General features: G+C 55.7%; 1 protein-coding gene across 1 annotated transcript; it reads left to right on the forward strand.

Annotated features, from left to right (window-relative positions):
- Nucleotides 1-26,669, forward strand: RAB26 (RAB26, member RAS oncogene family; the record flags this gene model as incomplete). Its single annotated transcript, XM_082064523.1, has 9 exons — nt 1-207; nt 2,868-2,978; nt 19,763-19,804; nt 20,380-20,446; nt 21,096-21,148; nt 23,125-23,190; nt 23,347-23,403; nt 23,808-23,884; nt 24,378-26,669. 9 exons carry the CDS (start codon nt 1-3, stop codon nt 24,478-24,480), a joined length of 783 nt encoding a protein of 260 aa, XP_081920649.1. The 3' UTR covers nt 24,481-26,669.
- Nucleotides 26,670-26,747: the final 78 nt, after the last annotated feature.

A 26,747-nucleotide genomic window follows, 5' to 3' on the forward strand; every position in this document is an offset into this window, starting at 1 on the left:
ATGTCGCGGAAGAAAGCGGCTCGTAGCAAGGGCGGCGGCGCCGCGCCCTCCGCCGCGCTGCCCCCCGCCGCCCCGGGGCCCGGCCGTGCTGCCGCCGCCCCGCGGGGCTCCGCGCCCGCCGCCCCCGAGCTGCCCCGCAACGGCGGCGCGGCGGCAGGGCGGCCCTCGCTGAGCAGCAGCGGAGAGTTCTACGACCTCGCCTTCAAGGTGCGGGGCTGCGGAAAGCGGGGCGGAGGAGGCGGGGTCCGTCGGTGCGGGGTCCGTCGGTGCGGGGTCCGTCGGTGCGGGGTCCGTCGGTGCGGGGTCCGTCGGTGCGGGTCCGGGTGCAGCCTTCCCGCGGCCGCCGGAGAAGTTCCCGGGGATCAGGAGAGGGGGAGCATTCCTGCATCCCAGTACTGGCATCATCCCCATCCCAGCCCCTCATCCCCCCATTCCAGCCCTGTATCCCACTCCTCCGCTGCTGCTGCCTCCCGATTCGAGGCTCTGGTCCTGGGTCTGCCCCGACGGGGCTTCCTGAGCAGCCGGGACCGGGTTTGGTGTGGGGCAGCCCCTGCAGAGCCCTGGGCAGCAGGGCTGCTCCCGCGGAACTTTTGCGAGTGATGACAAAAGGCTTTCGGTCAGATGAGTTATTGTAACCTCCTGGTTCCTCTTTAACAACGTAAAAGATACGGTTGTGAAGCGGGTGACAATATTTCTTGAGTGGCATCGAATCTGCTCTGGCTGCTGTTGAAACGTCTCCAGATTGTGCTCTCTTTTAAGGGCTCAGATGGCTTCTCACCACTTCAGATTCTCATGAGCGGGTCACAGATCAAACGTATTTGCACCCCCCTCCATCATGCGACCTGCTGCAAGCCCAGCTTGGAGCTGGTTTAGCGATTGTGGCTGAGGCTGCAGTTCAGCATGACCCAACTGACTGCGTTTCTAACACAGATCGTTGTAACCGGGCACGGGGGATTAAGCTTTGAGAAGACGGTGTTTGCTGTGGCAAGTACAACCTTAGCACACTGTGTCGGAGTGCTTGGTGCCTGTGGCAATTGTCATGCCCATCGTGTTGTTAAGATTTGGGACATGAAGTAGAAGGCGAGGGGTGTTGAAGAAGTGAATTTCGTTGGTGGTTGGTCCTGATGTGGCTGCAGTAACGGTTCAACAGCTTCCCTAAAATGGAGCCACCTCTGTGGTGGCTCCTTGGCTCTTTGCGCTCGTCTGTCCCTTCTCAGGCTGGGATTGTCCTCTGGGATTGTCCCCATGGTGTGAGGATGAACCTGATAAAGTCTCAGATAAACCCAAACGTGCTGGGAAGCCAAAACCTCTGCTAATGGTTTGGCCAATGGCAGAGAGAAATCGCTTTGTATTCAGTAAAAACCTGGTTTATTAAACTTTGCCTTACCGCTCTTCTGAGGTTCCTGAGCTCTGCCAGAGGCACTGGCCAAGTGCAAGTCCCGGGCACTGGGGCTGATCCTGACTGAGCCCGTGATGTGAGCCTGGCCCTGGATGCTGCCGCGTGCCCCGGCTGAGGCTCAAGGGCTGCCGGGCAGGGAGAAGCTGCCTTTACAGCTCGCCTTGCTCTAGAACAGAGCTCTGGAAAGTTAAAAAAAATCAATACTACTGTTTTGTACTGTAAATGATTTGGTTTTCCCCTTTCCCTTGGCTTCGCACAGATACGTCCATGGGCTCGCTGGCTCCCCTAAGCCTGCTCTGTTGGTGCTCAGTGCGTGTGCTCCCATGGGAGAGCTGGCACGGGGCTCTGTGCCGTGAGCCGTGGAGCGCCGCGGCTGGATCCTGGCTGCCCGCTCCCCTCCCTGGCAGTGCCCCCCTGCCCAAACCCAGTCACAGCCATGGCCAGGGCTGCTGCCGCCTCTGGGAGGCTGAGCTGCAGAGAGCTGGTGGCATTTGCTGCTCCTGATGGCTCCTGTGTGGGTTCGGTGTGACCCAGGGCAGCGCCAGCCTTAAAACCATTTAAATTCAGTCACGGGCTAATGGCAGTGCTTTTGAGAGAGAGGGAGCCCTGCCATGTCAGCGTGAAGCCGGGCAGACCGTGTGGGTGCAGGAGCTGCTGCCGCAGCTCAGCTGTGTGCTCTGGGATGTCTTGAGGGTGGGAAGCTGTTGTCCCACCGAGGGGAGCGGGATCGGTGGCCCCGGGTGGGGCGGAGGGCTCGGGAGGGGCTGTGGTTTGAACAGAGGCTTTGGGGAGCTGTGTTTGGGAGCAGCTTCTGCTCTGCTGTGGTTTCTTTGTGGCAGGGAGGGTGCCTGTCCCATCTGCACCCCGGGGTTGCTGCTGGGTGGGGAAACTGAGGCAGGCGGCACCGGGAGCTGCTCCCTCGGCATCCCCTGAGGACTGGGAGGGCAGCCATGGGGCTGTGCACGTCCTACTGAAGGAGTTTGCTTGAGGAAGGCAGAGTGCACCCCTGGGGCTGGTGTTTGTGCCTCCCTGAATTCTCCTTCCCAGAAAGTGCCACCCTCCCAGAAAGCCCTGTGCATTGCAGGTGTTTTGTGGGTGCTCTGGGCGCAGGGGGACCCTGCAGCATCGGGTCACAGCCTGCCTCGCCTAGACAGCACCTCTGGGTTTTCAAGGGGTGTTTGTGCCCCCACGGGGGATCTGTTAAGTCTTGGTCAGGAGAAGGTGTCTGCAGTTTGCCCAGTGCTCAGGGACATGTGTGGTGCAGGGTGGGGAATAATCCTGCTATGGGTCCTCTCTTCTCTCCCCTGGGTCCGAGGACCACTTTTGGATGTGGTTTTTTTTCCCTTCAAGCATACGGGATCTGCTGCTCGCTCCCAGGATGGGGCTTTGGGATGGGGATGGGTGACAGCTGTGCTGGGGCTTCCTTCCCAAAACACGGTGTCTAACTGCCCCCCTCCCTCCCTTGCAGGTGATGCTGGTGGGCGACTCGGGGGTCGGCAAAACCTGCCTGCTGGTGCGGTTCAAAGACGGCGCTTTCCTTGCTGGCAGCTTCATTTCCACGGTTGGGATCGACTTCAGGGTAAGTGCTGGGGGGTCCTTGGCCCCTGCCGGTGGCAGGTGAGTGACGGCTTTTGCAGTGGAGTCACAAACTGCTGCTCCAACAGCTTAAACGCAGTCATCCTGACCTGTGCCAGCTCCAGCTGGGTGCCTTGGTGCTGGGCAGCTTTCTGGTGGTGGTGGTGGCAGCGCTGTGGCCTCGTCGTTAGGGCTTTGCACGAGGATAGGCAAGTGCATCCTCTGCACCAGGTCCTGGGGCAGGTAGTGCTGGGGAAATTATTCGCCCAGGGAAAATATTTCCCTAAGTTGGTTTCAATGTTTTTAAGAATTTGTTGTGTTTTAAAACAAAACAAACAAACGAAGCCTACACACACACACACACACACACACACACACACAGAAAATAAACCCCAACAACCAAACCAAAACTGGCCTAAACCAAAATCCCCTGGAAATGCCTCCTGAGCACAGCTTTGGGGTGCCAAGGTGGGGGTGTGGAGCTGGGGTGACCCTGCTCCCTCTGGCAGGGGGGATACATTGTGCTGAGGGTTGTCTGAGCTCTCAGAGAGCAACTGTTTTATTGGCAGTGACCAGAGCATCCCGGTGCCGGGAGAGCCTGAGCGCAGCATGTCAGGGCTGTGCAGCACCAGCGAGGACAGAGGGGACAATGTGGGGAACGAGGGGCAGAAGGGGAGACATGTCATGCCCTGCAATGCCCTGGTGTGGACAGAGCATCCTTTGCCAGGCGAGAACGTCTTGGTGCCACAGTGGTGATGGATGGATTCGGTGAAGAGCCGGTGGTGATGCCATGTGCCGGTGTTGCATCTTCCCAACCGCCCGTTCTCAGCAGACCTTGGATCTCCCCCTTTCCTGGAGGATTTCTGGGAGATGAGTGTCCCCTGTAACCTGCTCTTTTGCCAGGGTGTGAACAATAACTTGGTGGTATGGCAGCTAGGGGAAGAGATGAGGGATGGCACAGAAAGCCTTTACAAGTAAAGTGATGTCCTTCCCCATTTTTGGTGCAGAGTGACGCTGGAGCTGCACCAGCGTCTTGGTGAAGCTGGTAGATTTGAGTCCATAATTTTATACAAAGGTAATTACATGGTATTTCAGGTATTCTTAAAATGAAAAGTGTTTTATTACTTATTGCAATGATTGGTACCGAGGGCAGTCATAAAATCATGTCACTTATTGATTAGAGCACTAAAATGACTGCTACTAAGAAGCAACCAAATTAGGGTTAATTTACTTCTGTAATAGAGCTACTAGAGCTACATAGGTTTGAAATTAGTGGATTATACAGCAGGGAAGATCATGTGTATGCCCTGAAACTCATTATTGTTGTCTTTGTAAGGCACTCATAATTTGGGGGGGGGCATGGAAATTGTTTTTTTTATTGCACATCTCCGTTTCCATTAAGATAATCCCGTTCGCAGGTGTTGTGTAATTGTGCCCCTCTCGCCGTTTGCATCACGATGCAGATGAAGCCCCAGGGTGGTAACACTGGAGGCTTGTTCTGCGAGAACGCACCTGGGTTTTAATTTGCTTCTATCTAAGAATGAAACTGTCACATCGTGGCTCCTTTTCTCTTTAATCCCGCAGTCTGACATGGGGTTTTCTGAGTGAAGCAAGCGGGGCTGGTTGTGACCGCGGATGGTTGTGGTTGGGGAAGGCGGTCGCTGGGTTTTTCCCGAGTTCAGCTCAGCCCATAGCAAGCACGGGGCGTTATTTTGGTGTTTGGGGCTTTCTCAGCCGGGTTTGTGGCAGTCGTTGAGCCTTGTGGTGACTGCAGGGACGTCCCCAAGGCCGGGGCGTGCGACAGCTGTGCTCCTGTGCACGGGCGACCTTGCTCAGCCGGGGGGGCCGGGAGCTGCCGGGGGCTGGGGTGAGGGCTGCGGATGTTCGGGACGGAGCTGCCTGGCTCCTGGCGGTGTTCTCGGGACTCTCTGCTCCTCTCCGTGCTGACTGATCTCTGCCCTGGGATGGGACGGAGCCGCGTTGGGGGGCAGCCCCTATGTCCCCCCAGCCGCTCTCCTCCTCCTGTCCCAGTCCATCTGCTGGTCGCAGTGGGCTCCCGGATCAGCTGCTTGTTTTTGAGGATGTCAGACCGTTAGATGTGCAAAGCTATGGACTGTGTAGGCCTGAGCAAATGTAAATAAATAGAAATCCATTTGAAATTAATCTGGCGTTACAATTCCTAATGGCCCCCTAGGTTTTTTCCCTCCTACTGTTTTATGTTGAGGAAAGCCTCTGGCATTGTGTTTATCATAATCTCTTAAACAAAGAAGGATGTTGATCTAGATATATTTGGAAAATAAAACACTTATTCTAAGGAAATAAAGATGATCATAGTATGAAAAACATGCATCAAAATGGTACCTCTGGGCTTCTGGCTTTGGAGGTCCTGAGCCCTTTGGCTTTTCTTCCTTTGACCATTGGCTCTACTGGGGGAGTGTCTTTAGCTCCTTGGAACACAGCAGACCCCTTCTGAGGGGGCAAACCCCCCCTGCCTGCGGTGTCTCGTTCACAGGTGCCACCTTTGGGGTGTCCAGGCATCGCTAGATAATGAGGGGCTTAATTATTCCCTCCCATGAGCTGCGGTGTGGCCGGGGCTGTGCTGAGCAGCGGCACAAGATCTTCCTCCTCCTCCCAGTCACTGAGGCTGGGGGGTCCCAGCAGGTCCCTCTGCCTGGGGACAGCTCTGTCCCTGCAGATCCTCAGGGACGGGTTGTGCTTTTCTAACTTCCTACGTTAGGAGTTGCAGGGGGAAGAGTCTCCTGGAAAAGAGCAGGTTTGTCGCTCAGAGGTGTGAATCCCGTTTTTCTCGGTGCTACTGAGGGAGCCGCTTTTTGCTGTAATTTTGGGAGCGCAGCAGAAACCTCGACAGAAAGGAAAGCTGCGCAGCCAACGGCACTGCTGGCTCGTTGTAACACCGACAGGAGGAACATCTTGCAAAGGCAAGAAACCAAAGGGAGCTGCATGTGCCCCTCCTTGATGATCATGGAATCACAGAAGGGTTCGGGTTGAAGGGACCTTCCCAGCTCCCCCAGTGCCCCCCCTGCCATGAGCAGGGACGTCTTCACCAGCTCAGGTTGCTCAGAGCCCCGTCCAGCCTGGCCTGGGATGTCTCCAGGGATGGTTCATCCACCACCTCTCTGGCCAACCTGGGCCAGGCTCTCACCACCCTCAGGGGGAGCAATTTTTTCCTTAGATCTGATCTAAATCCACCCTCTTTCAGTTTAAAGCCATTGTCACTTGTCCTGTCACTACCCACCCTTGTCAAAGGTCCCTCTCCAGTTTCTTGTAGGTCCCTTTAGGTACTGGCACTGCTCTAAAGTCTCCCCAGAGCCTTCTCTAGGCTGAACACCCCAAATCTCTCAGCCCATCCCATAGCAGCTGCTCCAGCTTTCACATTATCTTTGTGGCCTCCTCTGGCCTCGCTCCCACAGGTCGGTGTCCCTCTGATGTTGGGGACCAACAGCCTGATGGCTGGTGCTCTGTCCTGAGCCTTGCAGGGTCAGGCGAGTTAAGATTTTTGTTCTAATTTGACCTGAAAGAAGAAGAACATCAAAGAAAAAAAAAAAAGCTGAGCCTTTTTTCCCTGGGCGGAGGTGCTAATGAGTTTCTTTGCATTAGCAGGGAGGTGGTTTCTGCATTAATCAGTGGGATGAAACTCTTAGGAAGTGCTTTTTTTCTGGTGGAGTTCAGAACAGGGTGGGTTGTCTTTATTATACCAAGGTGTGTAGCGGTGTCACCCCTCTCTTGCTGCCCCAAGCAGAGGGACCAAACCAGCATCCTCGTGCTGCAGGAGGAGGAGGAGGGAGCCAACCCCGCTGCTTCAGCGCAGCTTTGGGCTTCCTGAGCAGGCACTGGGCACAGGGGCTGTTTCCCCTGAAGTTTGGGCTCTGGTATCCCCTGATTTGCACCAGGAGGGGTTTATGCTGGTTGTCACCCTGCAGGGATCCACAGCCCCCCAGCATGGCCGAGCCCCTGACCCCGCTCTCTGCTCCAGCCCTGGCCATGCCGCAGTTGATCTGCCACTGCGACGGCTGCTGCGCGCTGGAAATCAAAGCCGTCGCTTGTGACCCTGAGCGCTAAGGACTCTTAATTACAGTCAGCCCTGCGCTGCTCTGAGGGCGCAATCAGCGGTGTATAATTTCTTTTTTTCTTTTTTTTTTTTTTTTGCATAAGAGATTTGTTGCATCTCTGTTTATTTTTTTTAGCGTGTGTGTGTGCACCTTCCATCGGCAGAACAGCAGCTGCTGCCTGCCTGCTGCCTCCCTCGGTGGGAGGGACAGAAAAAGCTTCGTTCTGGTTGTGCAGGGCGTGCAAACTAATGCTGGCCAGGGTCTGGATTTGGCAAGTCTGGTCCTGGGTGTCTGTGTGCTCGGGGGAGGAGGTATGGATGCCCCCGCATCCCTGCCCAGCGCGATGCTGGGGAAGGGTCGGTGCCACCCGGAGCCGTGTGGAAGCCGAGGGCTGGCTCTGATCTGGGCGGCTGGCACTGAGCGGCAGCGGCGCTAATTGTCTGAGGGATCAATCTGGAAAAAGTGGGAGGGGATCTGCTTAGGCCAGAAGAAATAAACGGAAATAAATTAATTCCAGCATGTCTTTCTGCACAGAATTAGCCCTGACCAGTGGAGGGAAGGGGCTCTGGGCACCGAGCGGAGTGTTCAGTCTCTCCGGTTCACACGCTTTGCCGTGTGGCACGGCAGGACGGGATGCTGGTGTGCTTGCCTCGGGTCTGCATTTCCAGCAGCTCTTTGTCTGAAATCGGCTGGTTCGGCATCTCCTATCGCTGTATGAATTTTAATAGAAGCCAGCAGCTGATTTCATACTTTTGTGTTTCTCACTGCTAAGGAAAGCCGGGCTAAATTTGCCCAGAGGAGCTTTCCTGCGGTGCTTCCCATCCCTTCTGCCTGGTTTCGGGGCAGACGAGATGCCATAGGGACCAGGTGCCATAGGGACCCAGTGCTGCCCGAATGCGGCAGCAGGTGAGGCAGGTCCCAGGAGCTGGCGCAGGGAGGCCAGGCTCTGTTAGCCAAAACATGCCTTCATTTGATCGATTTATGCCCATTCTGACTCTTAGGACAAGAGGTTATCCACAGCTGCTGCTGGTTGCTGTTCCCCGCTCCCAGGACGAGCTCTCAGGGGAGGAAATAGCCATTTTTCCTGGGAAACCGAGCCCTGCTTTGCTTTCAGCTGCTGCTCTCCTCCTTGCAGAAGGACCGAGCTTTGCAGCCCGTCATTTGCATGCAGGGGCTCAGTTGCCAAGAGATGCTGTGAGCAGCACCCGTGGCGGCTGCACCCGCTTTCTCACAGCTGCTAGTATTTTATTCATGTTTCTTTGGCTTCTGCGTTGGAAAAATAATAAACCCTCCTCGGTGTGCTCCAGTTCTGCAGCACACCGGTAAACTGCAAACACCCGTGTGCTGGCAGTACTCCCAGCGGACAACAGGCTCAATTCCCGCCTTGGGGAAAGCAAAAAGAGATAAGATTAATGTCTTCAGATCTGAGAAGTGCTTGAGTTGCTCTTTAAATGAGTGGCTGGAGCAGCCTCAAGACGCAGAACCTGGTTAAGAGTTTTCTTAACCATTTTTCAGGGTGATGTGAAGGTACCTGGGGGCTCTCCCACCCCTGTGGTGCCTGGGAAATGCCACCCAGAACAGGTTGTGTGCTTAATCCAGGTGTGACACATTGCATCCATTTCAGCTGACAGCTAGTGCTGGGGCCATGGGGTTTCGTGGGGATTCTCATGGGGGGACACTGGTGTCTTCCAGGTGTTACGCTGGGTCTGTTCCTGGTGCCAGGGCCTGCGAGGGAGCATTTTATGGCCAATAAAACATTTAAATGGGTCTAGAGTCAGTCTAAATGGCTTGAATATTTAATGGAATACATTTGGCTTAATTTCACTTTCATCTTTTATTTGTGATGAAGTATTGAATTCAGCTGTGTAGAGCCGGGTTTTTCTTTGAAAGCGGAGGGGAGGTGGCTGAGCTGTGGGGATGGGGGGTTTGGGGTGGCTCTGCCCCCCTGTGCCACCTCCACTGCCATCCCCCTTCTGGGGGCATTTCGGGGCATCCCTGCCCCATGGCTCTCACCTTGCTCAGCCCCTTGGGTACCCCCGAACCCTCGCTGCTTTCCTAAAGAACCACTTTCCTCCTTGTGTCTGGCATAAAATTGTCCCCCTTTGGGGAAAGAAAAATAAAAGGAGAAAACAATCCAAACAATCCTTTCCAAGTGAATCGCAACCATGTTTACAGGGGAAGGAGCCACAGCATGGTGTGTGTCTGAGCAGTTGTCCACTCATCCTTGGCTGGTGGTGGGGACACACATACTGGTTCCTGTGGCAATGGGGAGTTCAGGGACCGAGGGTTTATTCAGCTGCAGAACCCTCGGAAACAAAGTATTTTGTTGGTGGCGTTGACCTGAGGGTGCGTGATGGATGGGGCGAGCAGGGGGGGCCCTGAGGAGGAGGAGGAGAAGGAGGGTGGTGGGAGAAGCACAGGGAGCTGTGGGATTCCTGCATGGGGCAATGCAGGTGGCACCTTGGGGACATCCCTGCGGCGGTGCCTGCGCCTGGCTCGGCGCTGTGCCGGGCCATCGCGTGCTCGCGGCAGAGCCAGGATGCTGCTCAGCTGCACTGTACGACTCCCGGCCCCAGCAGTGACACCGCGGTGCTGCTGTCCCCAGAGCCCCCGGGCCGCCGCTGCTCCCCCGGCAAGGGATCTGCAGCGCAGTGGGGTCGCTCCTGCTGCTTTGTTTGTCTAACGGGGGCATACATCATATTTAATCCTGGCTAAGCACCGAGCCGTTGCCTTGAAGAATTGCAGAACCTCTCAAAAGCAACAGCAAATATTTCTTCTTTATGCCTGCACTGGAAAAAATATTTCTCCCTGATCGTAACTTATATGCGTTGGGAAGTTGTGCTGCTACAGCTTTAAAGGGTGATGCTCAGTGCCCTGGTCCGTGGCTGTCCCAGGGTGAGGAGAAGCCTGACGGGTGTCCGGGGGTCTCGACGATGCTTTGGAGCTTCAGCCTGGGGATGATGTTGGTGTGACGGACATGGTGGGTCTGGGGTGGGCTCTGCTGCAGGCAGCTCAGCCCGCAGGAAAGGCCATGAGACCAGCAGCATTTTTCTGAGGATGCAACTGGTCCCGTTGTGAACATCTAGACAGGTTTTGTTTCATTTTGTGTGGGTTTTTTAATGTTTAATTTATTGAAAGGAAAGAGTGGTGAGGAGCCATGCCCAGCTGCATCCACACAACCGAACCTGCCAGGGTTGGATGCCACAAAGCCACCGTGGTGAGCCAGGACCTCACCAGCCCTCATTCACCCAGCCCGTCTTAGGCTGTTTCCTCCCCCTGGCCCCACTGCGATGTCCCCGCGCCTGGTGACACGCTGGGCATACGGAGCCTTTGGCTTTTCCAGCTTTGCTTGCGCAGGCGTCGTCACGGCAACCGCGTAGCCACCCCCACTCGCCCGCCCGGCGAACGCCTTGTCCGTCGTGGCTGTTTGATGGCATTAATGTGGTTATTAGCCAAGAGCTGCCAAACCGCCGCCATGTGCCGTATGGACCCGCAGTGCAATAGGCATGGGGGGCAGAGGAGGTGTGGGGGGTCCTGCTGCTCCTCGTCAGTGATAACGAAACTGAACCAACCCCAGCTCGCGGTACCGTTCCCACCAGTGAGAGCTGTTGGCATTGGCACTGCTGTGCCTTTTGTTCCCAACCTTGAAACAATCCCCGTTAATGATTTCTTTTTTCCCCAAAGCTAAGCGCAGGAGGTTGCTGGAGGTGTCCATGGGCCCCCAGCCACCCCAGGGATCACAGACCCCACTGCTCAGGACCTTGCTCGTCTGTTTGGTCAGTGATGATGAATTTGGTCCAAATTGCTGGGGTTTGCTTCCCCCGTACTGCTCGATGGCAGCGGGTCCAGCGGCGCCTTCGTGCCTTGATGCTTCCTCGGAGCTGGTGACTAAGAAAAACACGACTGTGGGGCTGGATGAATAATTCAGCCCAGTCTCGTTGTGGGGGAGTTTGAATCGAAGACCCTGTCTGGGCATCTCCTTGTTGGGGGCGTTGGTCCCTGAATGAGCATCCGTCTTGCAGCAGGGACTCGGTGCCCCGGGGCATGCAGGTCAGTCCAGTCCCTTTGCTGGGTGTGCTGGGAGCCCTTCCCACTGCCTGTGCAGCCCAGATGGTTGGGCTTTAATTTGTTTTATTAATTTTTTCCCCAGTGTTAAGCACACTCGGCTCTCGGGAGCTGCAGGGAAGGTTGTGGTTACAGGGGGATGGCATTGTTTCCCCTGTGTGACCGGGTGCCCCCCCTCCTGCCTCACCAGCTGCAGAGCCCCGGTGGTCTCACCGCTTTCAGCATCGCCCTGTTTGCCACACGCCTCGGTGGAAATGCTGGGGAATTGTTGCTACTCTCAGCATCAATTTTTAGAGCTCAGCGCAGGTTTTGGCGATGCCGCCAGCCAGCCCACACAGACCTGAGCAGCACCAGCCTCCGGGAAGGGCTGGCGGCTCTGCCGGGCTGATGGGGATATGGCTTTCCAGGGGTGAGCCCGCTGTGCCGTGTGTGATCTGCCGCAAGGGACAAGCGCTCCCAGGCCTGGGCTCTGTGCCTGCCGTGGTTTTCCCAAAGGGACCAGCTCCTGCAGCATCGCCCAGCTCCGGGATGCGGGACGTGCACAAAAGTCAAAGAGCGGTGCCAGCCGTGGTCTTGCATGCTGTGGCGCTGACAAACCTCCAAGAGCAAACCCAGGGAGCTTGGTTTAGTTGGGAACGAGGAGGTGAACCTGCAAAGCCGGGTCCCGCAGTGATGGGGGTGCAGCCGTGCCCCTTTGAGCCGCAGCTCGGTGAGGTGTCTCGAGCAGGGATCAGCAGGTGGGATTGCAGCTCAGCCTGAGCTTTCTTAAATACGTTAACATGTGCGCTTCTAAACGTGCATGAATTAATGTGAGAAGTGCTTGACAATGCCTAAAATAACTTTGTTCCCGAGCAAGCGTTAGTGTGTGACAGATGTGTTTTTCCCTCCTGAATAATACACACGTGAGGTCGCGTTGCTCCTGGCAGCCCCGCGGGGCATGGCTGGGGGAGCAGCGGGGAGCGGTGCAGCACGGGGGCACCAACTCATGGGGATCAGCCCCGCGGGTTGGTGCAGAGGTTGGAATCCTTTCCTGCAGACCCAGCTGCTCCAGCCTCAGCTAATGGCTGCGGTTTGGCTTTCCAAGGGGTGTCCCTGCTGCAACAAAAAAGTCACGGTGAGTGCAGGTGGGTTTTGGTCCGGTTTTCTTTGCTAAACAGGTTTGCAAGCGCCTGAGTCTTGCAGCAGCATGGTCCGCCCTGTGTTCCCAGCCCCGCCGTGCCCTGCCAGCCCGCAGCCTGTTACCCCGTCACCCCAAAACCCGCAGGGATGCAGGTGCTGTGGGGGCTCCCGGCTCATTTTGGTGGGATGCTGAGGGACCAGCTCTTGTTTTGGAGCAGCTGGGGTTGCTCTGGGCCGGCTGGGGCAGAACCAGTCCCAGCAGCTTAATGTACTTGTGGAGACTTCAGTAAATCTCATTATAGTGGTTCAATCACTCTCTTTTCCCTGAATCCTTTGAAGGATTCAGCTGGGCTCAGTTCTGCTGCTTTGCAAGAACATGACTTTCGAGAGCTGTCTGCCTTATCTGCGGGTGAAGGATGTTTGTGTGTGTATGTGATAAAAAGCTACAGATTCATTTGTCAGGTCTTTGGGTTTTGTTTGTTTTTTTTTTTTATCTTGTTGGTGGTTTTTTTTAGGGATGAGAAGTGCTTTTAATAATGCCGTTTGCCATGTCATCTGCAGAAGATGCTCTGTTGCTGCCAGCTGCTGCTGGGATGTTTGCTGCTGGATATTCAGACCTGATTTTTTTTTTGTTGTTTTTTAATTGGATTGCAAAGTCTTCTGTGAAACTTTGGGCAAGTTTCCATCCCTTTATGTGCCAGCCCTCCCATATGAAGCAGCCTGGCTGTGCCTCTGGCACAGTTGCAGGTACAGCTAGTTGCAGGTACAGCTAATTGCTCGCACCAGGGTGTCCGGAGCCTCTGTCAGCAGCATCTTCCTCCAGGCCAAGCGACCCAGCTGCCCTCAGGAAGGCTGAGTTTTGTAGCCAGGATTGTAGTGAGAGCAGACGGGGCTGCCCAGAGGCTGGTTTTGCAGCTCAGAAACCAAATCATCATTTAATTCAGACTGGGGTAGGCCACTTCTGACACAGGAACTGGCTGCTTTGACAGGAAAACTGATGCAAGGCTTTAGACCCCCTCAGAGCAGAGTAAACAATTCCATGTATAACAGCAATTGATGACCCACTTTTCATTCTCGCGGCATCCACAGCCGCTGTGTTTGCTGTAAATGAGAAATGGTATCGCGATGAGCGCTCTGTAGAGATTCCTGTTCTGCTTTGCAGCGCACTATGTCCTTGATGAAGAAAATGAAGATAAATATGTTGAGTGCCACGTTACTTATTCTCAGTACTGGCACTGATCTGCGTGAGCCATCTCTGCCCCCTTTTGTTTCCAAGGCTGCCTGGTTTGGAAGTAAGCATGGATATTTTTTAAAATATCTCCTCTATTATAAAATAGAAAAAAAAGAAGGGATGGAAGGGGTGAGTGATGCAGCCCGGGGTGGTGGGGGAGCTGCCGCACACCGGCAGCTCCATCCGTGCCAGGACCCGGCGTGCACGGGGAACCACGGGGATACGCAGCTGTTCTGCTGACTTGGCTTTTGGGTCACTGGCTCTGGGCTCCGGGGCGGCTGCAGCAGATCCCGTCCTGTGGATTTTGAAGGGTGGAAAACCCAGTTTCCCTGGCTGGCCATGGGTATGGGGACATCTGGAAACCTCCCATGGTCGTGTCTCCTGCCTGTTGGGTTGAGCCTGAGCAGCCCTGTTGGGCTTAAAAGCATCAATAAGTTGTACCAGTGGAGGTTGAGGTTGGGTCTTAGGAACAATTTCTTCCCCAAAGGGCTGTTGGGCATTGGAACAGGCTGCCCAGGGCAGTGGTGGAGTCACCATCCCTGGAGGGGTTGAGCAGATGCGGAGATGAGGTTCTCAGGGACATGGGGTAGTGCCAGGGGTGGGGGAATGGTTAGACTTGATGGTCTGGTGGGTCTTTTCCAACCGAAATGATTCTGTGAGTCTGAATCTTGACTGTTTATGCCTCTTTTGAGCAACAGTCCCCATGATCATCCTGGCTCAGATGGAGCAGCCTGGCTGCGGAGGGGACACCTCACCCACCTCATCCCGCTCCTTTTCCCCCAGGCCACCAGCACTAGGAGCAGGCTGGCTGCAGGATGCTGAGAAGCAGAGCATGACTTTATTTTAAAATGGATGATCCTAACCAGATCCTCTTAGCCCTAATCTCTCCCTAAGACAAGATTCTGTACTTCTTGCCAGAAAAACCTTTTATGTGCGGACTGATGTGAATAGGAGACGATAAGTCACTAATTCTTCTGTGTGTCTGCTCTCACAAGAGCCTTGACTCTTATCTCGTGGGGGGCTGGCAGCCGGGGAGATGTTAATTGTGCTTTAATGCAGCGTATGTGGCTCATGGCAAAGGCTGTTGCTGCAGACACCTCGGGGTGTTTGGTGGGTGCTGTGAGGTGTGGGCAGGGGGCTCTGCAGGGCACACAGGGGGTGACACCACATCAGGGACATTGCTATAGGACAGAGCTCGTGGCTTCTCTCCTGTGTGTGCGGCAGGTTGTGCTCTGGCCAGGACCTGGTGTGCAGGGGGAGAGGGGACGTGGCGGGGTGATCCCCAAAGAAGGAGGCGAGAGGTGAGGGGGTGGCTCTGGTGGCAGAGCGGATCAGAAGCATCGTCTGCTCAAGGTGCCCCGTTAATCTGCTTGTTGCAGAGTTTGCTGTGGAACAGAGCGCTGAGCGCTGGCACATCGTGGTTTCCGAAAGGATGTTGGCAGCGCGGATGGGTCGTGGCCCTGGAGCATCCCTGTGCAGGCCGGGGTGTGCTGGTCCTCTGGGGAAAAAAAAAGACAGAAGTTTCTATTTTTAGCTGCAGAGTGCAAACACACGGTGCTGCCGACGAAATTCATCACCAGCCCTGGGAGATGAATGGTTGGGTTTTCTCTCCGGGCAGATTAAAGGGATGAGGTGTTGGAGGGGTGTGCTGGCTGTCCAGGGTGTCCCCAGGAGTAGCTGCTCCATAGCTGAGGAAGAGGAGAATGAGGAGGATCATTGAAGATGTTTCCCAGTGTCTGGGCATCCTCCAGAGGGACCCGGCGCATCTGTGGGGACTGCATCCAGCCCCCCAGGGCACAGCCCTGTGTCTCTCTGTGTCCCTCCCTGCTCTTTGATGGGCTCCAGCATCAGGCTGTTCCCTGCCCTCTCTTGCAAGGATGGTGCTTCTGAACTGTTTTTGCCCAGCTGGGGCTGGTGGCTGGCTGGGTTCTCTGCCGAGGTGCCGTGTGGCCGGGCTATGACAGCAATGTGTCCGGGAGGGACGTGTGCTGCCCGTGACCCGGCGATGGGCAGTTACAGCTGCGGACACTTGCACAGAGTTGAGATAAGACCTCAGCACTGCTCGTATTGCTCTGGTGTCTGCTCGCCATCTCTGAATGGCTGAGATTTCAATATTTGTTCCTGGTTGCTGAACAGATCTCGATTTCGGAAGCGCAGAGCCCTGCACGGTATCAGCCGCCCACTCTCTTCCTGTTCATTACCCCCAGCAGAAATAATGGGATGTTTTAAACCAGCTCCTTCCAGGGCAGTTTTTCAGATAGAAGCTCTGGGGCAGCTTTTCTCTTGAGGTTGCGTTTGCTGCACCAGCCTCAGGCACAACCATGTGCCCGCAGCATCGTGCCGGCTGCGGAGCTCCATGCCGGGCAGGCAGAGCCGAAAACTGCTGGGGGCTCAACTTGGAGGCATCTCTGGAGCGACACGCGGTGCAAAACCTGTGCTGAGAGCGGGGCCTGCAGCATCTCGGAGCAAAAGCACCAAAGGAGAGAAGCAGAGGGGACCTTCCTCCTCCTCCTCTAGAGCGGCTCATATTTTCTAATTTATGGCTGCACTAGGAAAGCGAGTGCTGGATCCCAATGAAACGACTCTCCCAGGCTTCAAGCAAATAGCTTTGTTTGGCTGATTTAGTTTTGAGAGGCTGGGTTTTTAGAGAACTGCTTGTACTGGGGGAGCAAAGCGGAGGGACTGCTGTCCGAGCCCTGACCTTGGCCCAGGGCTGGGCTGTCCCCAGCTGGGCTGTCCGCGTCCCCGCTCGGGCTGCGGTGGCTGCAGGAGATGCTGAGCCGCCAGGACCAGCTCGCTGGCAGCGGCACGCGCGCGTGTGGGAAAACTTCAGGGTTTTAATGAGCAAATTTAATGCAGTGTCCTGCTGTTTTGGGCAGATTTCCATATCGATCCTTAGTCTATTTTTGCAGCTGCTTTTGGAGGTGGCGTTTACTTGTCTGGCTGCTCTGGCTCCGTCACAACCACATCCCAGCTCCTCTCGGCACAGCAGTGTTGGTGCTTGCGGAGGTGGGGGCTCCCCAGGCTTTGCTGAGTGGGAATTGGGATCCAGGTCATGCCGTGGCAGGGGCTGGGGTCCCCCAGTGTCCCCTCAGCCAGCTCACCCTGCTGTGCTGCTGGGTTCCTCCTGCCTTCATTGAAACAAAGGGTGCCCCAAGCTGTCACCCAGTCCCCTGCCCTCCCGAGCGGTGACGGGGACCTGCAGCGCCCCCAGCCCTGCCAGTGCGTGATGTTGCAGCCCTAACAAGGTTTGCTGGGCGGCTGCGCCGTCGGTCCTGCAGCAGAGCCGTTACCGCCGCTAATTAACACAGCCGGTGGCCCAGCCGCCTTCGGTCGGGCTCATGTACATTCTATAGTGCCATTTTTTCCCCTTTCTGCAGGAGCTCCTCCCAGGTCGGCCGCAGGGGCTGCCCCCAAAGCGCACTGATAATGGAGATGGTGATGACAAAGTGGGATGCAGCAAGTTAATCCACATATCCAATTTAATTTTTAAGGCTTTAATTAATGAGCTAATGTGTGGAAAAGGTGGGAAGTGGCTGGTTTGTCATGCAGTTACTGACCCTGGCTTATGGTGCAGCCATCACTGCCACAGGCTCAGGTGTCCAGGTGGGCTGGGATGTTCTGCTGGCTCCCAGTGTGTTTCACCGGCACCGTGGGGACCCTGGAGACCAACGGACACGGGAGCAGCACCGGGGCACCTTGGTTTGGGTGGGAGCATCATCCGTCATGGGGTGCATGTTTTGGGGAGCAACACATTGTCATTGCTGCTCATGCTGTGTCGCTGGGATGGGATTGTGCTGGGGCTGCAGCCGACGGGGCCGCTGGTGCGTTGATAACGCTGCTCTTAATTGAGGACCATCTGCACTTGGTAATTTAATTTTTCCTGCATCTGCAAGGTTCCAACTTTATTTATCTGAGGTCCTGAGGATTATTTAACTTACGGGCATCATGTTCCTCCAACAAAGGCACTCCAGGCATTCCACTGCAGCCCCTGCTAGGAGGTATTTTAATAACATTGCCAAAGCCCCAGGAAAAAGGACACATAAAAACAGAAATTGCGAAGGGCAACAACAGAACTGAGTTGCGGGTTTGACTTTCCTGTTGCTCCTGCTGTGAGCATCACCTCTGTTCTATTAAACTAGGCAAGAACAAGCCCTGAGCAGCACAGCCCCACTCATTGAGCCCAGGCCTGGCAGTGCATTTCGTGTCTCAGTGCATTGACACACGTCATCTTTTGTCTTTGGATGCTTATTAGTCATTACACCCCCCAGCTGTGCCTTTGAAGGGCTGTGAGTATGGAATTGAACTGGAAAAAATAATAATAATTGGAAGCTGGAAAGTCTATTAGCCGTGGTAGGGGGGAAGACTTTTTCTCCCCCACTGCTCCTCCCACCTTCTGCTCGGCTTCTTCACCCCCATTTTGCAGCTGCCCTGTGCGCGGGGGCGGGCAGGGATGCGGGCAGGGATGCAGGCAGGGATGCTGCTCTGGATGGCTCTGTGTTTCCTGCCCGCAGGTGCATCTCTGCAAATACTCGCCCTGAAACGCGGCTGTGTCACACCGAAACCCCAGGGAATCCATTTTTTTCCCCAGCCCAGTCCCAGCAGCACCTGGGTCCACTTACAGACTTTAATTAGATTTAAGCTTTTCCCCCTCCTAAAATGTAGGCCAGTGGTAATTAGTGTGAATCCTGCTACTGCCAGCTTCGGTTTTAATTAAGCTCCTGAAGGAGAGGTTGATGCAGGAGGTGCAGCGCTGGAGCTTCAGCTTTTTTGGCTGCTCACCAGATGGTTTGTGGTGGCTTTGGCTGGCTGGTCCCTGCTCAGGGCCAGGGCTGTGTCCACCCTCCCTCCCGCTGGTGTTCACTGGTCACACTGGGGACGTGGCCGTGTCCCTGGGCACAGCTGCCCCTCAGCACCTGTTCTTCTCCAAGCTGACATTGCTGGTGGCTGCGCGGAGAAGGGCACTGGTTTGGTGCATATTTTGTTATGAGGCTCCTGTCATCGTCCCTTGTCATCATCCAAGTGTCCCATCACACCAAGTGTCCTCGTCCCCTAGGGCTGGTGGTGCCTGTGTGAGATCCGGAGCAGCCGGGGCCATTGGGGCAGCACAGAGTGTTTTCCTTTCTGCAGCTCCCGACACGGTGTCCTCAGCGCAGTCCGTGGCAGGTGGCATCGGCAGCTGGTGCCACCGGCTGGGGATGGTGTTTGGATGAGCGTTGTGCTGGTGCAGAGCCCGGGGCTCCCAGTCGTGCGGGATGTGCCGGTGCCTCTGCTGCGGCACCGGGACAGGGCTGGTGGTAGGAGCTGGGGTTTTGGAGAGCAAACATCGCAGAAACTGGATCTTCTGCAGAAGAGAAACCTGCCCCATCTCCCCCACAGAATGGGCACCTGGCAGCGTGATTCTCCGGCTGCTGGGATGACGGCAAAGACACAGCTCCTCTGCTTGGATTTTCTCAGGGCCATGTGTAGAGGCATTGGGGCTGGGGGGCACCTCGTGGCAGGGGGACCCTCGGCTTTGAGCCCTTCAAGCCTTCAGCAGCCCCGGTTCCTTGTCCTGGGTTGAGGCTCCCTGGCCCCATGCATACGGCAAAGTGAGCCGTCCCGAGCCCACGACCAGTTCCTTGAGCCCTTTTTGGTTCCCCTGCCCGGCTGCCTATTTTTACCGCTCCCGGGCTGTGAATCACTCCGCTCCCTCATCTCAGTCGCTGCCTTTGAAGGTATTTATAAACCGCGATCGTCTCCCCTGCACCTGCTTCAGCAGACTGGGTAAATTTAGCGCTCTGGCTCGCTCCTGCCCTCTCCTCCCGTCCATACCCTCGCTGTTCGGTGAGCGTGGATGTGCGGGAGCCAAGATGCTCCTTTGAACCTAATGAAAAACAACAGATGGGCGATGCAGAGCCCCAGCAGCGCTGTTCTGGCAGGGGGATGCTGAGTGCCGGCACCCCGAGGTGCCTGGTGCTGAGCGATGTGGAACGTGCAGAGGTGGCCCTTGGCACATGTATGTGACCATTTGCCTGGGGGGGTTGGTGGCACTGGAGCTGATGTTGTGACCAGTGCCAGGAGGTGACCCGGGGCAGAGAAATGGGATTTAAATCAGGAATCACCAGAGTGGCTGTCCCATCGTGCTGATGCACCATTCCCTGGCAATGTTTTCATCACGTCCTACTGATTACTGTGCTAATTTCTGTGGATTGAGCAGGGAAATTAATCTCTTCTCTGCTCCCTCCCCTGGGAGTGCTGGATCGTTAGGCTTGGGTTTTATTAACTCTTTGTTCCCCACCTCTTTTTCCCCCTGTCTTTCAGAACAAGGTGCTGACAGTGGACGGGGTGAAGGTGAAGCTGCAGGTATGTCCCCATGGCCCCACAGCAGCTCCCTTGCCCCCCGTAGGTGTTTGGGGCTGTGCAAAGCCCCTCGGCAGAGGAGCACCCCAGAAGCGGTTCCCCCAACCTAATCTTTGCCTGGGATGGTGTTATGAGCCCCTTCGACAGCTCCAGCCCCCCAAGACCCGACCATTTCTCCGAGCCCTTTGCCTAGAGCTCAGTAACAACATTAGTGCTGATCTTCCCCCGACAGCAGCGTGGCACTCTGCAAACGTATTGCTGCATTAAAAACTGATAAATTAAATTAGTACGTCCCCACGCATCCATCTGCTGGATGGATTTTCTCATTAAGGGACGTGTCGGGAGCCCTTTGCCACGCACCATCATCTCCATGCACTGCAGAGCGGGGAAGTGCTGCTTCAATATTTATTGCACTTGTCATTTTTCCTATTTACTGTCCCTAGAAGCAGAAGGCTGAAGCAGGTTCCTGGGCTCACGCTGTGCCGGGGGCTTTGCTGCTGGTTTTGGTGCAGGGTGGGGGTCTCAGCCTGCGTGGCAGCAGGTTGTGGCTGACCCCCCGCCTCTCATCTGCCTTCCAGATCTGGGACACGGCTGGGCAGGAGCGGTTCCGCAGCGTCACCCATGCCTATTACCGGGACGCCCACGGTAGGAACCGCTTCTCAGGGGGAGAACCCCAAAGCCCATCCCTCCGGCTCCGCAGGGCCCCGACCCACAGCTCTGGGGTGGGTGGATCAGGAATCACCGGAGCGGTTTCCCTGTAGGAAGCAGCTGCCAAGGATGGAGGAGCCTCTGTGTGTCAAAGTGCAAACAGCGCGTGTCTAAGGGATGGGTTTAAGTGCAGAATCACAGGATCGTTTTGGTGGGGAAGGACCTTTAAGATCATTGAGTCCAATCCTAACCTAACTCTAGCACTGCCCCATGTCCCTGAGAACCTCATCTCCATCTGTTCAACCCCTGCAGGGATGGTGACTCCACCACTGCCCTGGGCAGCCTGTTCCAATGCCCGACAGCCCTTTGGGGCAGAAATTGTTCCCCAGATCCAACCTCAACCTCCCCTGGTGCAACTTGAGGCTGTTTCCTCTCATCCTATTGCTTGTTACTTGGGAGCCTGTTGTTTTATATTTCACAGCAGGGATGTCTGCGATGCTGTTACATGACAGGCAGCGGGGTGGGTGCTGTCTCGGTGACATGGTGCCTTGAGGACTCAGGGACCTCCAAGCCGTGGGCTCTGCTTGGCCGCGCGTCTGCCTGGCACCACGGCATCCGCACTAACGCACCGTCCCTCTCTCCACAGCCCTGCTGCTGCTCTACGATGTCACCAACAAAGCGTCGTTTGACAACATCCAGGTACGGCAGCACTGCGGGTCCTGTGTGTGCTGCGCTGGGTCGCGGCTGCGGGTCGGCCCGAGGGGTCTGTGCTGCAGGGGATGTGGGTTGGAGGTGAGAACCATGAGCGATGCCGCAAGGGCTGCGGGTGATGCCGAGCGCCGGTCTGATGGTGGGTCTGCTGCGAGGACTCCAGGGGACACACAGAGGTTTTCCCTTTCCTAGCAAATAAAAGGGGTGATGGATTCACTTTCCCGGCAAATTAACATTCTGAGAACTTGCTGTGGTAAATGAGCATGGGCAAAACTGAGCGAGGGGCTCCCTCACCCCCCTGCACCTCCAGGCCCTGGTGGGTCAGACCTGGGGTCGTGTTGCCCCCACCTGTCTCGGTGCCAAACCCAGGCGAGGGCCCCGCCGTGGGAGCAGGGGGGGAAATGCTGCCCGTGGGTTTGCTGCTGTGGGGGGCAGGAGGACGTGGGCCCCATGTTCCCTCAACCCCCAGACCCAGGTGGCTGCTGGGGGCTACCCACGCCAGCAAAGCACAGTGAACCCAGGAGCAATTAGCCCTGAATGAACAGGATGTAATTGCTCGTGTCCTGGACTCGCAGTACATGGTGTGTGTCTGCAGCAAGCAGGCTGTGCGCCCACAAAAACACCCTATTTGACGGCGCTGTGGGGGCCATGCTGGCGTGAACACCCTGGCGTGGGGAGCAGGGGGGCCGTGATCCACCACACTGGCTCTGGGGGGTCCTGCCCCCCCAATTCCCCTGGCCCTGGGTGCCTGGGGCTGTCCCTGCTCTGGAGCATCCTTTTGTCAGCAGCCCTGCAATGAGATGGAGAATAGCTTGGAGATTTTGCTCTGCTGGGTAATGCAGCCCCATCTGCAGTGTCAGCTCTCTTGTCCCCATGGGGACACGGGAGGGACGGCTGCAGAGGGACATCCATGGGGCACACGTGGCCCTGACGAGGAGGAATGAGCACCCAGGACAATTGCAAAGTGCTGAAAAGAGGGATGGAGGGGGAGTGGTGCCAGAAGGCAGCCCAAGAGTTTGTCAGGGTGAGGCAGCCTCCCTTGGACCAGCCCGTCTGTGGAGCTGAGCACCCTGAGCCCAGCCAGGATGTCACAGGGTCCTGGTGCTGTGTCCGTGTGCATTGGGCTCCCGCTCTGATCCCGAATCATTCCCCGTTTCCCTGGCTGGCGGGGGGTTGATGGTGCTGGAGCGGGGCTTGCCTGGCATTGCCGTGGGCACAGCGTGGGGCAGGGACTGTGGCAGCACTGCCCACCTGGCAGGCAGCAAGCGGCCGCTCGCCCCGTGGGGTCAGGGATTACAGGGAATTAGGGCAGGTTTGATTAGATTAGGCTGGATTAGAGGGCAGGGAAAGCAGCCCGTGGTGCGGGGAGGCAGGTTCAGCAAGCTTGGTACACACAAGACATGGCATGGGGCATGTCCCCGAGCAAACCCTCGGCTTTGTCATCCAAAAGGAGGTTTAGTCTTAATGTCCCAACCAGGGGGGAATTTGGGTTAAAATCCCACAGGGCCTGTGCTCAGACGAAGTGGTCAGCAGGGCTGGCAGGCTGCTCTATCCCATGGGAATCGGTCAGCAGGCGAAGCAGGGTCCTGGGCACAGCGGGTCCTGGGGGCTCAGTGACAACCCAGGACACCCGCCCATCTGCAGGGCTCCGTGGGACAAGGTGTCCCCAGGGTCACTGGCCAGTTTGTCCTGCTGAGCCGCGGGGATAGGCGGCAGCTCTTCACCTAGGAATCGTCTCCTGCCCTGCACAGCCCGGGCTCTGAGCTGGGCTTTGTGTTTTGCTTCCAAGCCCCAGCCACCTCCACCCTGTGCCCAAGTGAAGCCCCGCAGCATCGCTTGGGGACGGTACCATTTCCCATGGAGGGTGTGCGATGTCCAGGACCCGGGCAGCCCCTATCCTCTTCCTCCTCCTCCTCCTCCTCCCGGAGCTGTTGCTCACCCTCTGCCTGGCTGTTTCCCTCCAGGCTTGGCTGACAGAGATCCATGAATACGCACAGCAAGATGTGGTCCTCATGTTACTGGGAAACAAGGTGAGCCCGGCCCCATGGCTTTGCCAGAGCCTCCTCTTCCTCCCCTGAGGCCCCGCGATGGAGCTGTGGGCTGGGGAGCCGGGAGGGTGTAGGGGAGGTGGGGGTTGCTGATCTCCCAGATCACCCCAGATTGCTCTTCACTGTTCCTGTCGGCAGGTGGATTCAGCCCAGGACAGAGTGGTGAAAAGGGAAGATGGAGAAAAATTAGCCAAGGTACGTGATGCGTCTGTCTGCTGCAGTGGAATCAGCTGTTATGTGCTCTGACCAGGGCTGTGCACATACAACCTGTACTGGGTGATGTGCACCAGTTAAGTGGGTAACTGGAGACCAGTCTGACCCAAAATCCGCCTGGGAGCACTTTACTTTTCTTCCCTTGTCTTGCTCTCCTCTTCCTCCTCATCTACTCTTCTTCCTCTAAGGTCCCGCTAATGTTTTCTAGTTCTTTGCCCTCAGAAATTTTATCTGAAACTGTGTAAGAAACACCTGAGCTGTGAACCCCTGCTCGGCTCTTCCTGCCCCCGCGGCAGAGCTCCCGTGCCAGGGCAGGGTGTGAGCTCCTGTGGTGACACCAGGCCCCAGGGACACCCTGGATGACATTTCTGTCTCTTGTCCTGCAGGAGTATGGAGTGCCCTTCATGGAGACAAGCGCCAAAAGTGGCCTCAACGTTGACTTAGCATTCACAGCCATCGCAAAGTAAGTGACTGGTGCAGCGGCCGCGTCTGGCACTGTCACACACCTTCCCGTTCCTTGTGCCCCTACCTGCAGCTCCTGTGCTGGCAAGGACTTGCCATAGGTTCACAGAATCATTTTGGTTGGAAGAGACCCTCAGGATCATGGAGTCCAACCCTAACCCACCCCTGGCACTACCCCATGTCCCTGAGAACCTCATCTCCATCTGTCCAACCCCTGCAGGGATGGTGACTCCACCACTGCCCTGGGCAGCCTGTTCTGATGCCCCACAGCCCTTTGGGGAAGAAATTGTCCCCAAGATCCAACCTCAACCTCCCCTGGCACAGCTTGAAGCCATCTCTTCTCATCCTATTATTGTTACTTGAGAGAAGAGACTCACCCAAGATACAAAATCTCTCATCAGGCGGAGGTTTAGTAACCCATGAGCCCAAGCCGAGCTCAGCTGAGCGCGGCCAGGCAGCGCAGGCAGGACGGTCATGGTTTTCCCCTCCTGCAGGGAGCTGAAGCACAGGTCCATGAAGCTGCCCAACGAGCCCAAATTCAAGCTCCACGACTACGTGAAGAAAGAAGTGAGAGGCTCGGGCTGCTGCCGGTCCTAACACGCTCGGTGTGTCTGTACAGAGACTCACGCCCCGCGTCTGTGTGCCGCACGCTCTCCTCGTGGCCGGTGTGTGCATGTCTGTCTGTCTGTCCTGTCCGTGTCTGCTGGAAAGCTGAGCCGAGACGTGGGGAATGGAAGCAGCAGCAGAACGAGGTCTCTGGGCCGGGGCCGTGCGTGGCGCTGCTCCCTGAGCCCCCGGCGCGTCCCGCGGCACCGCCAGCTCCCCCCTCACAGCCACTGGGCGCCCGGGGGGTTTGGGGGGGCTGGTGTCCCAGCATCGCGGCATTACAAGGCTTCTTTAACAGTCATGACCAAGGGGAACAAACGCCATCTCCCCACCAAACATCTGGGTAGGAAAAAGTCCCAAATTCCCTTTTTCTTTCCCTATGTACCTGGAATTCAGCTGTTGGGAGCCCTGGCCTGGGGCACACCGGACTTGTTTTCAAGTCAACGGTTTTTGTGGTTGCTTATGTATGTCTGTCCGTTTTCCTGTGGTTTAACACGCCTCCACAATGAAGGTTTCTCCCCTTTCCCGCTGAAGACAAGAGCTTCGCTGTCTGTTGAGTGAGCTCCTGCTGACCCGTCCGTTGTACAGAGGTTCCTGAACGTTTATCTGTTCGGTAAAGGCTTTGGTTCTCTTACTGCCGCCGTTTCTGGTACTTTGAGAAGAAATCTGATGTATTGCAGCTTATTCTAACTACCTTCATGTAAGTGTGATAGCATTTTTAGACTGCAACAATGCTTTGATATCTTCAAAGTTCTTTCGGGACAGCTCTTTCTGTTCACTGAAGACAGCTGGGGGGCTGCTGGCGGCATCGATTTCACAGCTTTCAGATGCTCTGCCAGCTCTCTTCAATGGACTCTTCACCCTTTGGTCTGTGTCAGGCATTTGACTTTTTTTTTTTTTTTGAAAAGCTGCACTTCTAAGTACAAATTTGAATTTGGATCAAGCGTTTGGCCTTTGGCAATTTTCTTCTTTGAAAATTTCATGTGCGATACCAGGTGCCCACTGTACTGAACCTCCCTGCATTGCCCTAAATGGGCCAACTTGAAAATAAACCAACCCAAGCCAAGCAGCAGCTCTCGGGGTGGGTTCGGACACCCCTGCCCCTCGTTTTGCCAGGGCAGCAGCTCCAGCACCACGTTCCTGCCCCACACAAGGACCATCCGCAGCTCCCATGTGGGATTCAGGCAGGTGGGGGCTCCTCGGGGCTGTAAAATGAGCAGCTACTGCTTAAAGTGGGTCCAACATAACAGCAGTATAAAAGAGGATCCTCAAGTAAACCTGCTGCAGACAGAGCATTTTTTTCCTAAACAGCTTTTTAGGAAGAAATAGGTCTTTGAGCCATCTGATTTAAATCTTGGCATGGCAGGCAGGACCCACACCCAGCTCAGCAAGTCCTCCCTTAAGATTTCTTTGCAAGTAGCAACAGAACACAGGGAGGCTCTGAAAGCTACTCAAGCATTGCCAAGAAACATGCAAAAACCTGTAAAATTCCCCGTTTTCGTGCTGGTTTGGTGAGCTTCACTCTGCTCCTTGCCTGGTGTCTCCCCGTGCTGTTCTTACTGGGCTGTGCAGCTCACACATGCTGAGGTTAAGAGGGAGGGGGATTTTCTCTAGTCCTGAGCTTGCCAAGTACCAGTGCTCTGGGATCCCAGCCCTAGAAGCTACAGGGAGCTCCCTGAAGTAAAAAATAAGCAGTTTTCTTCACACTTCCATCATTGCCTCTTCCCCACAGGGCAGGAGAGCCTTGCGTTGTGCTGTCTTGAAAATAAAAAAAACCTGATAATACTTAACTTCAACGTGGGACCAAAACTGACTTAAAATCTAATTTAAATAAGATGTATATGCTGCCCTTTGGAGTACTTTAAATATGCTTCTTGGGAGTTAATACTACTACAGCAGAGACATCACAACTGCATTAGTGGTATTAGACCTAAACTTTAAGCCTGACTCAGCCCCAGTCTCTTCCCATCCCCGCTCACTGACCTTGCCCTAAGCTCTTCCTCAGACTCTTCTTTGGCATCTTCTTATATGGGCCTTTACTGCCGCCAAGCGACAAGGAATTAATTGTTCAGTGCATTCAAACAAGCTGGAGGACTCAGCATTACAAGCAACTTCTTATTTTTGCTGGCTCCTGTTTACAGCTTTTGTTTCATTCCTGTTAATAAATTTTTTTAATAATCTTTGTGGCTATGTTATTTTGATTGTCTAACATACATGCCTGCGCTGTTAAATCATTTAAATAGTCTGGCTCATTCTTG

This window comes from Streptopelia decaocto (assembly GCF_964273445.1).
Source record: "Streptopelia decaocto genome assembly, chromosome: 13".
Classification (NCBI taxonomy): domain Eukaryota; kingdom Metazoa; phylum Chordata; class Aves; order Columbiformes; family Columbidae; genus Streptopelia; species Streptopelia decaocto.